Source organism: Eptatretus burgeri, chromosome 5, assembly GCF_056783735.1.
Source record: "Eptatretus burgeri isolate ZD-2024b chromosome 5, Ebu_testis_v1, whole genome shotgun sequence".
NCBI lineage: Eukaryota > Metazoa > Chordata > Myxini > Myxiniformes > Myxinidae > Eptatretus > Eptatretus burgeri.
In genome coordinates this window covers 103,853,990-103,871,635 of record NC_140965.1, presented here as the reverse complement: position 1 = coordinate 103,871,635, position 17,646 = coordinate 103,853,990, and the positions used below count along the sequence as shown (strand labels likewise).

At 41.1% G+C, this 17,646-nt stretch overlaps 1 protein-coding gene across 2 annotated transcripts in view; it reads left to right on the top strand.

Moving 5' to 3' along the window:
• LOC147027096 (uncharacterized) overlaps positions 1-17,646 on the top strand; it is a 547,644-nt gene that overhangs the window by 302,394 nt on the left and 227,604 nt on the right. For both annotated transcript variants that reach the window (XM_085883264.1, XM_085883263.1), the window contains 3 exons: positions 13,476-13,520; positions 14,051-14,104; positions 14,448-14,492. In XM_085883264.1, the coding sequence (XP_085739390.1) occupies positions 13,476-13,520; positions 14,051-14,104; positions 14,448-14,492 (144 nt within the window). The remainder of the gene's footprint in view (positions 1-13,475; positions 13,521-14,050; positions 14,105-14,447; positions 14,493-17,646) is intronic.

Below are 17,646 nucleotides of genomic sequence, written 5' to 3'. Positions count from 1 at the left end.
AGAATTGGGTCAGTGGGAAGTTGTATTCGCAACACCCATGACGTCAGATTTCAACGTTGTCACAACGTTGAAATCTGACGTTGTTGCAGCATCATGTTCTGGTTGTACCTGACGTCAGAATTGGGTCAGTGGGAAGTTGTATTTGCAATACCCATGATGTCAGATTTCAACATTGTCACAACATTGAAGCATGACTTTATTTTTCAACTTTATCACAACGTTCATAAAATGGAGTTTTTGTTTTTACCCTTTTCTTTGCATGACAAAGCAACGAACATTGCAGTGCATGACACCCTTCAGCTTCCAGCTTGATGGAGCCCTTGACCCGTAGGTCTGGGGCCAGTGGAGCACCGCTGTTCCACCGGTGCCATTAATTATCAAAACATTGAAGTTTTGTATTGCAACATCATTATACGTTGCACAGTAACACATAATGACCACAACTTGAAAACAACTGTAACTCATAATCATTTATTATCACGTATCACGCAGAGCATGATTGCAGCAAAAATATGCAAGCAGTATTAACAATAATAATATATTTATTCATACCAAAAAAGCACACTCAAATACAAACGTACAATAAATAAAAGTAGATATCATTGGAATTGAGAAACATACTAAAAATGGGGAATAAATACAAATACCACATGGGTAAAAGTCGTAAATACCTTTTTGAGAAATTCGTTTTGTGCAAAGCACAGTTAACAATTCAAATTCAGAAAGTTCTGCTCCAGAGAGGAACTGTGGAGCTTCTCTCTCAAATATAATTGACTGCACAAAGGCACCTTTAAGTACAACAACATCATCATGCAGTGTTAGTAAAACTGCTGATAATTCTATGCTTGCGTACATTATGGGCATTGGGAGCATAAAGGTATTGACCAATAACTTGCATTTATATAAAATGTAATTAAAAGTTTTAGCTACTGATGGCATACTACCCATTGTTACAAGATTCATAATTAAGCAACCTCAGGTAAGAATTATGAGAAGACGAATAACCACGTATAAATTTTGCTATATGACATAATAGTTGACATTCAATTGGTAGAAATTCAGCAATGACTGGTAAAAGAGCACAATATGGGTCCTACTTGGGAACTTAAACACCTTTCAGATAGAATTTCTCCATGATATATATATATATATATATATATATATATATATATATATATATATATATATATATATATATATATATATATATATATATATATATATGATGACAGCTTAAAAATTGAACAATTGGTGTTTTCCATCACAGAAACTTTACAATGTGGTCCAACAAGGCAAAATATGGTTATAGTATGTCCCAAAACATTTTCTCTTGTGTACACTGTGTCCCAGAAAAAAAAATGATCACTGAGTAAATTTAACATCTTTTGCATTTTATATATAACTAGCATAACCCGCGCTCTGCACGACATGTTGGGGTGGGTAAGTTTGAGAAAGCAACATGATGCAGAGTATCAGTAGTAATTTTACTTTAGTGCAGTAAGTGGAATATGATTTCACTGTTTCAGAACCATTTTATTTACCTTTTTTGTACCATGCACCTCATATGGTCTTTGAGATAATGTAAGCCAAATATCACGGTACTCGAGCGCAGAACAAAGTCGAAGATAGTGCGACACGAAACCACAAACTCGGAAATAATATATAAGATTTAGAAATATTTTTTACTTATGTCCCACAGCGGGCATCAATAGAAGGAGAAGCAAAAAGACTTAAACAGATGATACTTGACATGATATGAACAGTGCATAAAATTATATAAAACTGAATTACAATCAGGAAAATCAATGAGAAAAAAAAAAATATATATATATATATATATATATATATATATATATATATATATATATATATATATATATATATATATATATATATATGTATTCATAAAAAGAAAATATATAAATCTAACATCATTAAGTATGAAAACACAATTTTGAATGCATCTCACATAAATAATTCCAAAGCACAAAAAATTAATTTGTTGGGTGTTTTCAATCGTAATTTCACAAGAAAATAAAATAACTTCATTATGCATAAAAATACATGTAAATATTTTCACAATGTAAACTTAGGCTGGGTTTCCAACATACAACATTACAATTAACTATGCTGCAAATTCTTAATAATCAAGGACGTGGACAGCTGGCACAGCATGTTGCTGTTACTCGTTATTATTACACTAGTGCGTGCCTGCAATATGCAAAAAAAAACAAAAAAAATAACTTTCAAACAACCACACAGGCCGTTCCTTCACTCTCATAAACGACGACTGGATTGGGGCATTGTGTTTATCTATAAATGCGCATAAGAAATCGAGAAATTATGAGAATACAATAAGTCATCACTATACCGGGCGTAGTGGTGTGCGCCTGTAATCCGGATACTCGGAGGCTTAGGTTGGAGGATCGCTTGAGGACGGGCGCTCTGTGCTAGGCCGCGCTATGAGAGGGTTTAGGGCAGCCCGGAATCATGGCGAAACCCAATCCTTGTCCCTGTGTCGTAAGAGGCGACCAGGGTTGCGTCAGGAAGGGCATCCGGCGTAAAACCTGTGCCAAATCAGTATGCGGATCATAACGGATGATCCGCTGTGGCGACCCCCTAACGGGAGCAGCCGAAAGAAGAAGAACAACAGTAAGTCATCACTATTCAGAAGTCCGTATGTTGTAACCCGTAATGGGGAACGTGGCTGTGGATCTCTTCCCCATCGGCCACGCCTACGCAGTTGGTTTGGTAAATAAATGGCCATAACTTGGCAAGCACTTGTCCGATTAATATCATCCCTTGAAAAGGCACACAATCAGGTCCCCAGGAATATAGCGAGCAAGTTTCAATTGGATCGGACCAATGGTCACAGACAAACAGACAAACAGACACACAGACACAGACATTGCTGGAATTATTGATAGATGAGGGCTTGTTCCTGCCCGCACCTCCCTGCCGATCAGGGGCATATTTCAAATGTTGTGATATGGCAGTGTCCACAGCCACCTCCGTTGCTGTTGGCTGACTGGCCATGGTACTGTCTGAAAAATAATAACAATTTCCACTTCGTATATATTGGGCTTTATGATCATCAAACAAGACTTGCAATGTGAATTACGCTCAAGTCATGCACATTATAAACTGTCATTAAGCAGAATTTATTACCTCTGACAACTTTATAAAAATTCAGGTTCTGGAAAGGTCTCTTCCCATTCTTTCCACACAAATTGTATGTGGATATCACAGCATTGGACATTCACCCTTATTTTAGAAAATAAAAACAATTTAGTACACCAGTGTTCGAAGCAGCTTGGAACAAATTTTAAGTTCCACTGCCCTTAAAAAGCCTCAATTAATATTATTCTTTATAATATAAAGTTATTTTCATGTCTTTTGATAACCATTGTACCAAAGGAAAACAATTGTGCACCGACAAACTTGAACAACTCCCCAAGTGACAAACTACTGCAATGAAGGCTTCATTGTTACAAGCGGCAGTTTGTCGACAGCCAAAGGGTTAATTTTTTTTTATGACAAAACCAGATTTTTCGGCGAACAATAACTGACAATTGTTTTCCTTTTGCCTTTGGTTAGGCCTAACTCGTTAAAAGAGGACATAAAAAATAATATATTATAAAAAAATAATATTAATTGAGGCTTTTTTAAGGGCAGTGGAACTTTAAATTTGTTACATTGCGGAACAATGCGGTAATTCGTCAGACCCGAATGGCCGAAGCATTATCCACACCAGCAAAATATTTTTAAAAGGTTCTGATATGAACCAATTAAACTTGTCCAAAGTAATTTTGGCAGAGTTCCCTTTTTGCCACAGACTGGTGTTTTTTTTTTTCACCAGGCCCACGGAAAAATGAATTCATGATTTACCATCGATTTGTACACACGATCAGGGCCATATCAGCGACAGCTAAACGTGATAAACGAATGATGAAATTGGGTGCCAGATGATTCGATCGTCAGATGTACGTTCGAGTCCAACGCTCGAACCACTCGAGTCCCCCGAAGGGCTCGGGACCGGGAGAGTTTCCATTGAATGTAACGATATAGATTCCAGCACACCAGTAACAGTAACACATCATGGATTCTGTGATCTTAAAAACGTCCAAAAACAAAAGCTAAGACACATAAAATCGATTTATAATATTATACTTACCAAAAATGATCACGGCGGAAGATAATTTTAACTAATAAAGCTAAAGTCTTTTGCAGATTAAAGCGGATTGTGTGCCACACTCAGAAACAGCTGAAAGTTCACAAGTTTAACCAAACTTTGCAAATGGCGGCTCGTGATGCGGAAATAGGAATTAGCCAATCAGATCTCTCCTCCAGTGAAAGGCAGACGCAACCGTACACGTCACAAGATGGCAAAGCGCTCACCCTGGAACACATGAGGCAGAAAAACTAGCAGTTTTAGATCATCGAGCTGCGCTCTGTGGCTGTACCACATCGTGATATGGTTGTACAACCAAGCAGCCTATTCCTGACGTCGTGAATCTTTCATACTGACGTCGTTTGTCTGCTGGGCTGTCTGTTTGTCTGTGAGTCAGATATCTCAAAACAAAACATGATGGATGAACTATGTATAGCGTGACATTTGAAAAATTGTGGGCGAGTGATGACAAAACTTGGAGGATGAGTTGGTTCGGTGACAAAAACAAACCGATAAGATTTCGATTCATGTCCAGTGTAATGAGTGGTGCTCAATAATCGTTGGTTGAAGATCAAGAGGCATGAAAATGTAAACCACAGGAACTACAGATTCATCACATTCAACAGAGAAAAACACATGGGAACCTCCAGAGAGTTAAATTTAATGAAAGGGACAATCCAGAAACCAGTCTTTGCATTGGTGCCAAATAATTTATGCATTTGATTTTTTTTTTCCCTCTCTCAAATAACTTGTTGATTAAAGATGAGAATTTTGTTGTCTCATCAAAACACACATGTTCTTAGACACATGCAAAATTGATCCAAAATGAAAAATATAAACAGCTCTGTTTGAACATATGGCAAAGTCCTTTTCTTTCCCCTTTTCTGCCAACATCCTTTTCACTTTTGCCCACACTTGGCCAATCCTCTACCCTTCCTATCATGACATTAAATTTTTCTCAATTTACCGCACGCCTCCCACTTTGAACATGATCTTTTTCACCGTGACATTGAAACAATTATTTTGGAACCTCATTCATAAATTTTAGCTCACCTGGAATGTAATTGCACGAAGCTTATGGGATGGTGTTGGGTGAATGCCTGGTGTTGATGTCTGGTGTTGGCTTAAGGTTAGAGTGATGGGCTTTGGATCACAGGCTCCTGAGTTCAAATCCCGCTCAGCTGATGAATTAATACCACGCAGAGTTAACTCGGCCTGTCATCCTTCCGAGGTCAGCAAAATGAGTGCCAGCATGCTGGTATACTGTGTAGGAGTGGCGACCCATCCAGGATTGTGCCCAATAGCCAAGGAGACTGCTTAAGCAGCACCAACGCTCTGCACAGTGTATGGTCCCAATCTCCTCTTGTGGGATGCATTTCGTCCGTCCATCCCTCCGTCAACAAATACTTGCAACTTCTTCTCTGAAACTACACATACGATTTTCATGAAACTTTACCACAACGTTCATCACCGTGTCTGTACCAAAGTTTGTTCAGGGCATTAAAAAAAATCGAGGTCGAAGGAGTTCTCCGGGGCTGGGGGTGGGGTGAGGGGTATGGAGTTGCCATCCAAAATAGGTATTATAGGTATTTGATTAATTCTCAGAAATTACACACACAATTCCGATGAAACTCGACGACAACCGATATCACCCATGTTGTTCCAAAAACTGTTCATGGCATTAAATAAATTAGGGTTACAAAGGGTCCACGGGGGGGGGTTGCCCCCCAAAAGAGGTATTTGCTTTCTTCTCAGAAACTACACACACAATTCTGATGAAACTTGAAACAACCTTCATTATCCGTGATGTACCAAAGATTATTTTTTTTGTATACAATGCCGAGGCTCGTATGAGAGCTGACAGAATGTACAACAAGGGGAGCAGAAGACAATAGAGGTGGGAGAGGGTAGGATAAAACAGTGCGGAACAGAGACATCAGCAGAACTGTGGAAGGGAGATGGATGGGGTGGGGTACACAGGGTAAACAAGAAGGAAACTACAGGGACTTTCAGTGCCTTACATGACAAGGACTTTCACGAAGGAAAGCAGGGATGAAAGAGGTGGGTTGTGGGTTGAATAACGGGGTAGAAAAAGTCGTGGTTTTGGATGGGGGAAGACAAGAGGTGGTGGTGAACAGCTGCTTTGAAGACCTAGAGGGAAGAGTGGGATTGAAGAGAATGTGTGGGTTTGTTCCAAAGGCGGGAACAATAGAGGAATGAAAGAGCGAAGGTGAGCAGTGATTCTTGATTTTGGTAGTTTCATCAGAAGGGGTTGCTGGCAGACCTTGAGTGCCCTACAGAAATATATGTGGGCAGGGCAGACAGGACAGGGGGGTGGGGGTGAGAACGGCGAGGAGACAGTAGAAGACAGAAAGACCACCAACCTGCCTGTGATGAGAGAGTGAGAGACCAAAAGACTCAGCCTCGTCGCGGGAGACACCAATAATCCGAAATGCCTTTGTTTCTAGAGCATGAAGCAGAGAAAGGTGAGAGGTAGGACCTCCAGCACAGAGGGGAAAGCAGTACTCCCTCAGACTGTGGACGAAAGCTTTGTATGTGGTCATGAGCTCAGGTTTGCCAAGGAAGGACTTTGCACGATAGAGGATGCCCAGTCGGCAACTGGCTTTGGAGGCCAGCTTTGAAAAGTGGCTTTCCCAGGAAAGATCATGGCAGATAGTGAAACCCAGAAGCTTGAATAAAAGGACTTCTTCCAGAGGATTGTTGAGAAAGTAGGTGGGTGGGGGTTCCAAACCGTCATTTTGGAGAGACATAGTGAGAGTGTAAGATTTGTCATTGTTGAAAGACATGTTCCATGTGTTGGGCCAGTTTGTGATTTTACCCAGATCTGCAGAGAATGAAGGGGATGCTGCTTGCCGATCTGAAGGATGACAGATGGTTCGGCAGAGGGTGGAGTCATCAGCAAAGTGATATAGAGGATTTTCCAGAGAGTCGGAGAGATCATTGATGAAAACGAAAAAAGAAGACGGCTCAGAACATTGACTTGAGGAACTCCAGCCTGGACATTAAGAGGTGACGAGAGAACTCCACTTAGGGCTACATGTTGGCTGCAACAGGAGAGGAAGTCTGTGAGCCATGAGTGGAGATGGCCTTGGACACCATAGGGAGTTGATGAACAGGGCAGGGTGCCAGAACGTATCGGAAGCACTCGATATGTCTTGGGAGACGGCTCTGATTTCATGTCTGGCATTGAGGATCTCCATCCATTGTTGGGAGAGAAGAAGCAGCCTTTCCAGGATAGAGTCACCTGGTGTGAATCCAAATTGATGATCAGAAATCATGCCCTTGAAGAAGATGCAGGATTTAATGTCTGAAGTGATGATAGATTCCATAACGGAGCTGATGATTGGGAGAAGGTTGATTGGTCTGTAGTTGCAAGGATCTGTTTTTGCACCTTTTTATGCAGAGCGGTAATGTTTGCTGATTTCCAAGCGGATGGCAGATGACATTGAGCAAATGAGAGTGTGAGTAGAACTAAGAGAGGGTGAGCATGAGCAGCAGAGCAGGTTTTTAGGACACCTGGGCTGTGTTGCAGAATCTGATTCAAGGTTTGACAGGAAGCTCTCCACTTTGTCAGGAGAAAAGGACAGAGTCGAGGGACAGACGGGTGTGACTGGGCAAGGTAGGTACAGAAAGCAATGGATTTGGGACACTGGATTTAGAAGCAAACACGGAGTTTAGGCATTCAGCCTCTTTGTGTGCAGTTTGTCAGCTGTGTGGCCATTTGAGGTAAGGGAGTGATGAAGGGGCAATATCCACTAGAAACAGACTTAACTAGATGCCACGAGGATTTGGAAAAGGGAGACAGGTTTGAGAGTTCAGACTCTCCGACTCTGGAAAATCCTCTATATCTCTTTGCTGATGACTCCACCCTCTGCCGTACCATCTGTCATCCCTCAGACCGGCAATCAGCAGCTTCTTCGCTCACTGCAGATCTGGATATTATCACAAACTGGTCCAACACGTGGAACATGTCTTTCAATCCAGACAAATCTCACACTCTCACTATGTCTCTTCGAAAGGACCGTTTAGAACCCCCCCCCCATCCACTTTCGCAACAATCCTCTGGAAGAAGTCTTTTCTTTCAAGCGTCTGGGTCTCACTATCTGCCATGACCTTTCCTGGGAAAGTCACATTTCCAACCTCGCCTCCAAAGCCAGTCACCGATTGGGAATCCTCCGTCGTGCAAAGTCCTTCCTCGGCCCTCTTGAGCTCCTGACCACTTACAAAGCTTTTGTCCGTCGCCTGATGGAGTACTGCTCTCCCATATGGGCTGGTGCTCCTGCCTCCCACCTTTCTCGGCTTCACGCTGTCGAAGCCAGGGCATTTAGGATCATCGGCATCTCCCGCAATAAAACTGAGTCTTTGGGCCTCTCACTCAATCACCACAGGTTCGGTCGGTGGTTTTTCTGTCTTCTACCGTCTCCTCTCCAGCCTTGCTCCCCCCCCCTGCTCTCTCTGCGATTTGTCCCCACCACATTTCCACAGGGCGCTCAAGGTCCGCCAACAACCCCCTTCTGGTAAAACTACCAAATCACGAATCACTGCTCACCTTCACTCTTTTATTCCTCTTTTTTCCCACCTTTGGAATAAACTCCCTCACTCTATTCTTTCCCATTCTTCCCACCAGGCTTTTAAAACAGCTATTCACCACCACCTCTTGTCATCGCCCATCCAAATCCTCGATCTTTTCTTCCCCCGATAATCCACCCAAGTCGACTTCCTTCAATTCCCCTGCTTTCCTTCCTGAAAGTCCCTGTAATGTCCATCTTCTCTTCCTCATGTTCCCTGTCCCATCCCTCTCCCTTCCACAGATCTCCTAATGTGTCTGTTCCCCACTGTTTTGTCCCTCCCACTCCCTTCCCTCTTGTCTCATACCCCCTTGCTGTGCGTTGTGTGTTAGCTCTCACACGAGCCTCGACGAGGTATACAAAAAATATATATATTGTTTTCTGGCTCTCCTGAGGATAGACACACACTTGTTCGAAGCTTTGTTGAAGGAACTGAGATTGCCTTCAGTTATATTGGCCTTCCGTGAGGCAAACGCAAGTTGTTTCAGGAAAACTGCCTCGCCAGAAGCTTCAGTGTACCATGGGTGGGAGGAAGGGGTTGGAAAACTGAAGGTGAGATGGGATAAAGATGTGCATGAGAGAGAGCAAGTTTTTTTGAAAAAATTCCGAGGACCAGTTGTTTTCAGTGAAAGTAGAGATGGGCAACGATTCTAGAAATTTGATGGCTGCTTTAAGATCCTGCCAGTTGGCCTGAGTGAAATGTCAGACTCGACGGTGCTGAGGTGGTTATCTAATCACAGCCAGAGAGATGTCTATTTTTACAAGCATGTGGTTGGATGAACTGATTGGAACGGAGGAAGAACAGATATTTTTCAGGGAAATTGGTCAAATTCAGATCCATAAGAGATGGAGTACTGTTGGTTCAGATTCAATCAGGAAGTCAGGACGTTTTTAGATTGTGTCAGTCCCAATGAGTCACAGAAGTCTTTTGCTGAAGTGTCATGGCAGTGAGAGATGTACCCACACCCAGGCAACTGGCACGATGACGATTGAAGTCACCACATATGAGGAAGAGAGAGTTGGGATGAGAGGATCGAAGTTGGTTTATGTTCTCATAGAGTGAGGTGTAAAGTCATCACTGTTTGGGAGATGGTACAACACATCTAAACATGCGGTGGGAGTGGAGGGGAAGCCGTAGCCAGAGGTATTCCTGGGGGTGTGGGGGAGTGAGGGCAGTGCATGGAGAGTGAGGAATGGAGTCTTTGATGAAGAGAGCAACTCCACCGCCAGGACGAGGCTCAGGTCTGTCACACCAGAGGAGGGAATGACCAGGGAGAGATACGACGGAGTCAGAGATGTCTTGAAGGAGGAACGTTTCTGTTAATAAGATTATGTCAGTGGCAACCTATCTGGAAAGATCTGTCAGGTTTTACCGAACACCCCGGGTGTTTGAGGTCCACACTGTTAAGGAAGAGGTAGGGGAGGAAGCTATGGGTGCAGGGGAGGGGAGGTGAGGACGAGGGAGGAGGGGGGGGAGGTAAGGGAAGTTGTTGAAAGAGTGTGGGTGATTGCAGAGGAGCTAGGAGAGAGGGCTGGATGAGGAGGAGAAAAGTCTCAGTGGTGTTGAGTTGAGGTACAGTGGGGAGTAATAAGAGAGTGGGCAGAGGGCAGTTGAAGATTAGAGGAGGTGGAGTGATGAGATGGAAGAGAGAGAGAGTAGGGGAAGGAGGCAGCTTTGTGGATGTGAGTTGGGGGGGGGGACTTGGAGAAGGGGGAGTGAGTGGGGAGAGTTGAGGGATAAAGGTGAGGGGAGCGTTTTTGAGAAAGGTGAGAGGGAATCTTGGAGGGGGAAGAGTGTGAAGGTTGCTTTGAGAGGGAGGGGAGATGATAAGAGCATGCATTGCCAAGGTGCAGAAGGGTGATGGGAGAGATTGGGAGAGGGGAAGGATGAGACTTGGTAGAGGTATGGTGAAGAACGGAGCTGTCAGGGTTAGGTGCAAGATTTGAGGGGTGGGAATAGGAAGGAAGGAGCCTGTTAGTGGTGAGGAGTGTACTGATTGAGAGAGTGAGATATCTGTTCGGTTGGAATGGAGCTCATAGATGTTAGACCACCACACACTTTGGGACATCAGAGAAGGAGCTGATACGAAAGCAGAAGACAGTGAGGAGGTGCCAAGAGCAGAGGTAAGGTGAGGGGCAAAATGGAGGTTAAGGAGAGGGGATAACAGGTGAGGGGTTTGGAGGAGGTGTAAGGTTAGAAGTGAAAAATTTTCAAGAAAACTTTTTAAAATTATTTATTTTTAAAGATTAGGTGAAGGAAAGGTTGAAGAAAAAAATTGTGAAAGTATATGGTGAATGTGGGTAGGCTAAAATGGAATAAAGATGATAGGTCAGCAGAACAAGGAGGAAGGAGAATCGGTACAGGAAGTCATGTGGTTATGTGGGGAATAAGGTAGGTGTTTTTTTTTGTTTAATTTTTTTATCTGTTAAGACAAGAAACAGAGGGTATAGCTGAGAGGGATAGAAGGATGGCAGTGGGAAAAGTGGAGAAAACAAGAACTGCTGGTGACAGGTAAAAGGGAGAAAACACAAATAAACATGATCAAACACATAGACAGGATGATGAGAAGGCGTCAAGGAAACCCGATATGACAAGATTGATGAAAGATTGTTCATGACATGAGAAAAATTGGGGTCTGAGGGGGCATAAGGGGGGTTGCCCCCCAAAATATGTATTTGCTTGCTTTTCTGAAACCAAACACACAATTTCAATGAAACGTGACCACAACCTTTATCACTCATGATGCACCAAAGTTTGTTCACGGCATAAAAAAAACATCCAGAAGTGTTTACTTTCTTCTCCGTTACATATTTGTGGGTCATCCATGTCTATCAGTGGTTCCCTGATTACCTTATCCAGCCACGACCAGGTGAACACCCACGGGTATTGCCGCTATGTTTATTATTATAATTATTATTATCCGTTCGTATACAACACAGCTGCGAGTCACATTATTGGCTGAGGGGGGCATGCCTGTGCTTCTGATGACCCTTGGAGGTTAGGGCAGGAATTTAGAATTTGTTCAGGGTGCTGACGATTGCTCTCCTACTCATTGTGAAGGACACTGTGGGATTTTTTTTAATGTCCACCAACTAATGCTGGCAGACAGGACACCCACTTTATCGTCCATCTGAGGGACGTTGCACACATCGATGCCTCACCCTGCCTGCGACACACCAATATGACTGTTTGTAGTTCAGCCGAGATTTGAATATGGGCTAGACAGTTCAGAGGCAAATGTGTGTACCTCGATGTCCTCCTTCCAGCCATTTGTTTTTTTGAAACCCACCCTTATGAAATGTTTTCTAAATTCTTATGTTCATAACTAAGTTTTGTTCCGTCACACAAGTAATTTTGGGGTGACACATAGCTGTTGATAGATTGCTTGCATCTGAATAGTCTCATTTGGGATCCGTTCTCCATTGGGGTCAAATTTATTTGACTAAACAGGCATTCTGGTGCAATGTCAGCAGGGGGCGCTGGAACCTGGAGCACCCTCAACCCTCCTCTTGATGAAGACGAAAAGTTCGTGTCGTCCTCTGCATTGAGCTACGAAAAATGAAAGAATATTTTATAAAAAGACTCGTTAATTGGGTGTCAGTAAATTCACTGTTTGTGATTAGTCGACAGGAATAGCCGGTGAGAAGTGCTGGGGTATGTAAGTGATATGGTCATGATGGATAAAATAGCCTTCACCAAGCCTTAATTACTTTATGTTACTTTATGAACTCCATGCGAAATGACTGTAAAAATCTGCCCCACTTTGCTTCTTATAACTCATCTTTCCAATCAATATCTTCCCTTCTATCACGTGTGTGTGTGTGTGTGTGTGTGTGTGTGTGTGTGTGTGTGTGTGTGTGTGTGTGTGTGTGTGTGTGTGTGTGTGTGTGTGTGTGTGTGTGTGTGTGTGTGTGTGACCTTGAAATTATATGTTATTCTCAACATGTGGAATCAGAGATCCTACTTTGTTAAAATAATCGAACAAACACATCAAATGCGACCTTTCTTTCATCAACCGGTTTGTAATATGCTTGATCTATTTGCATTTTAATTTGAATTTCACTTTACAAAGCTCTTTAATAATTCATAAACGTCAATTGACTGGTATTCATTGATGAGTGTCTGGTTTACACATTTTTTTTTGCAAATTATTTCATTACCATTCTCATTACATTTGTTCACATCAATTCCTTCCACATTTCCTCCTGATTTTGGAAAGCTTTGATGTGTTTTGTTACCACTGCACTCATTCATTCTATTATTGCTATTTTCGCTATTTATACTTCCTCCATACTCACCTGAATCTTGTGCATCATTATCTGTGCATCAACTAATGAACTGCCAGTTGATGATCCACATGCCTCAGTCATTTGTTTATCGAGTCATTCCTTATGGTATGTGGATCTGGGTTTTGAAGATTGCCTTTTCCCACTCCTTTTCCTTTTCACCACCTTATATCCCCTTTTCATTTTCCCTTTCTTTTAAATTTTCCTTCTTTTTCTAAAATTCAGAAACTGTTATTATTATAATTATTATTATCCGTTCGTATACAACACAGCTGCGAGTCACATTATTGGCTGAGGGGGGCATGCCTGTGCTTCTGATGACCCTTGGAGGTTAGGGCAGGAATTTAGAATTTGTTCAGGGTGCTGACGATTGCTCTCCTACTCTTTGTGAAGGACACTGTGGGATTTTTTGTCTCTTTTCAAAACAGGGCCACCCTGGAAAGGAAGGAGCACCAGGAGAAAAAGGAATCCAGGTAAATGATACGACCTTCCTTTCCATTGATTATTATCATTGCTTTCGTTTTTAGTTGAACTGTTTGCTGTTCCCATCTGAGAAAATATCACATGATGTTGGATTTGAACTCAATTTCAAATCCAATATACTGTCTTAATTGATCCATTGTTTCCTAATATGACACGACAGGAATCGTGGCATGCAACTTTAGCAGTTGTTTGAAAAGTATGCTTTATCTCCCCATATCCCCTTTTCGATACCCTATTGTGGGTGCAGTCGGGCCAGGTGGATATCTGGCCCGACTCCATCCACAAGAGTAACCAGAAAAAAAAATGCATGTCTGCCATTTTGTTCAGACGAATAGGCCTCAGGCCTCAGTTGTCAGTATGCTTTATCTCCTATTAACCTTGTTTGCATGTCATATTTATACAAGTTTTATCCATATGCCTTAGACACAGAAAAAAAAAATTGCAGTTTTGCACTTGCTGTGTTCCATACTTTCTGCACTTTTGAGAATTGTCTTGAGACCTCCTTTCTCTGTCTTTTCAGGGCCCTGCAGGCCCCCAAGGACCAATTGGATACCCAGGTCCTCGGGGTTCAAAGGTAAGTTTGCTGATTGAAGAAGGAATATATTTTTATTAAGAGAGGCACATGATAATTTTGAAGCCGGGAAAAAGTCTTTTTGGGGGATTTCCATATCTGGAGCATTTCATTTCATCTCATCGCAAACCTGGATTCAATTTGCTTGTCTCCTTGTGAAGTGATCAAATGAACACTCATAAAGTGTGGATGTGACCAATTGAGATGTACCCTTTGTGATATTGAACCTATCTGTACACCCTTAGTAAGGATACATTGGTTTTATCTTGGATATAATGGGTTTCAATGATTTTACATCACATGTGGAGCCACACACTCTCAGAGATTCACATTATTCCCTTCACAGGGGGCAGATGGTTCACGTGGAATGAAAGGGAATCAAGGCATTAAAGTGAGTCACCATCGCTGTGTTAAAAAAAAAAATTGTGTGATTTTTCGATTATTCTGTTTTCCTGAAATGAAATTATATTAAAAAAAAACTGTGGTGTATAATCTCAGAAAATCTATGTGACATCTTTTGACAAGTGTTTGTGTCCCGATTCCTCATCTGGGTGTGTAATTGTTCCGACATATATGCAGTGCCTCCAGAAAGTCGACACTCCATTTCAAAATTTTCACCTTTTGTTGCCTTATAGCATATAATTTAATTGCATTAAATCAGACTTTGTCCACCTTAATTTCCACAATGTAACAAACAACTTCCAAGTGAAAAACGAATTCACAAATTTCAGAAAATTAATTAAAAATACAAAACTACAATGTCTTGGTTGGATAAGTGTTGTTGCCAATGGGGAGGCACAGTTCGTTTGCCTACACATTTGTGCAAACATACAAACCGTGCTTCCCCATTGTCTCAGGTTGCTCACCTGCATTTGAGTTTTCATTTATTTATATTTTCATTTACAGATGTTGTCCGATGATTCTGTGATTTTTCCTGGTGTATCGGCTTTGATGTCCATCAACACACAAAATTACCATGCTTCCACATTTTCTCGGGTCGCTCACCTGCATTTTTTTCATGTGTTTTTTCATTTATTTATATTTTCGTTGATGGATATTGTCCGACAATTCTGTGACTTTTTTCCTGGTGTACCGGCTCCATCGGCCCACAAATTTTCAGCTTTCTACATCACCTGGAAGGTACAAATGTTTAATATTAGCAGTCAGTCAATCGGTGGTTAGAAAGAGATATATATATATATATATATATATATATATATATATATATATATATATATATATATATATATATATATATATATATATATATATATATATATGAATACACCATATATATATATATATATATATATATATATATATGAATACACCATATATATATATATATATATATATATATATATATATATATATATATATATATATATATATATATATATGAATACACCGTATATATATATATATATATATATATATATATATATATATATATATATATATATATATATATATGTATATATATGAATACACCATATATATATATATATATATATATATATATATATATATATATATATATATATATATATATATATATATCTTCTTCTTTCAGCTGCTCCCTTTCGGGGTCGCCACAGCGAATCATCCGGATGATCTGCATTGTGATTTGGCACATGTTTTACGCTGGATGCCCTTGCTGACGCAACCCTGGTCGCCTCTTACGACACAGGGATATGGTACACCTATTTTAACTGGGGTATACACCGGCCCAGTATACTGTGACTCATTTCGCCGACCTCGGAAGGATGACAGGCTGAGTCAACCCCTGGTGTATTAATTCAGTGGCCCAACAGGGCTTGAACTCAGGACCTTTTGGATCCCAAGCCGCTGCCCTAACCACTGCGCCAACACCAGGCTCATATATATATATATATATATATATATATATATATATATATATATATATATATATATATATATATATATATATATATATATATATATATATATATATATATATATATATATATATATATATATACATACATATTCATACATATACATATATATTCATACATATACATATATTTATTCAACAGTGTACTGGTTCCGATTTTCAAGAATAAGGGTGATGTGCAGAGCTGTGAAATTACAGAGGGATAAAGTTGTTAAGCCACACCATGAAGTTTTGGGAAAGAGTAGTGGAAGCTAGGTTGAGAGGAGAGGTGACGATCTGTGAGCAGCAATATGGGTTTACGCCAGGAAAGAGCACAACTGATGCAATATTTGCTTTGAGAATGTTGATGGAGAAGTACAGGGAAGGCCAGAAGGAGTTACATTGTGTGTTTGTGGATTTAGAGAAAGCTTATGATAGGGTGCCAAGAGAGGAGTTGTGGCATTGTATGAGGAAGTCGGGAGTGGTGGAGAAGTATGTGAGGATCGTGCAGGATATGTATGAGGACAGTGTGACAGTGGTGAGGTGTGCGGTAGGAATGACGGACCGGTTTAAGGTAAAAGTGGGATTGCACCAAGGATCGACTCTGAGCCCTTTCCTGTTTGCAATGGTGATGGACAGGTTGATGGACGAGATCAGACTAGAGTCCCCATGGACTATGATGTCCGTGGATGACATCATGATTTGTAGGGAGAGTAGGGAGCAGGCTGAGGCGAGCCTCGAGAGGTGGAGGTACGCACTGGAGAGATGGGGAATGACAGTCAGTCAGAGTAAGACGGAGTACATGTGCGTAAATGAGAGGAAGCGTGGTGGTATGGTGCGGTTGCAAGGAGTTGAGGTGGGCAAGATGGATGGGTTTAAATACTTGGGATCAACTGTCCAAAGTAACCGAAAGTGTGGGAGAGAAGTGAAAAAGAGAGTGCAGGCAGGATGGAGTGGGTGGAGAAGAGTTGCAGGAGTGATTTGTGACAGAAGGGTAGCTGCAAGAGTGAAGGGGAAAATATATAAGACGGTAGTGAGACCAGCTATGTTGTATGGTTTGGAGGCGGTGGCACTAACAAAAAGACAGGAAGCGGAGCTGGAGGTGGCAGAGTTAAAGATGCTGCGATTCTCGTTGGGAGTGACAAGGATGGACAGGATAAGGAATGAGTATATTAGAGGGACAGCGCAGGTTGGACGGTTTGGAGACAAAGTGAGAGAGGCGAGATTGAGATGGTTTGGACATGTGCTCAGGAGGGAAGCGGAGTATATCGGGAAAAGGATGTTGAAGATGGAGCCGCCAGGCAGGAGGAGAAGAGGAAGGCCAAAGAAGACGTTCATGGATACGGTGAGGGCAGACATGCGGGTGGTTGGAGTGTCAATGGAAGATGTGGAGTATAGAGCGAAATGGAGACGGTTGATCCGCTGTGGCGACCCCTAATGCGAGCGAGCCAAAAGAAGAAGAAGAGAGAAGACATATATATATATATATATATATATATATATATATATATATATATATATATATATATATATATGTATATATATATATATATATATATGTATATATATGTATATATATATATATATATATATATATATATATATATATATATATATATATATATATATATATATATATATATATATA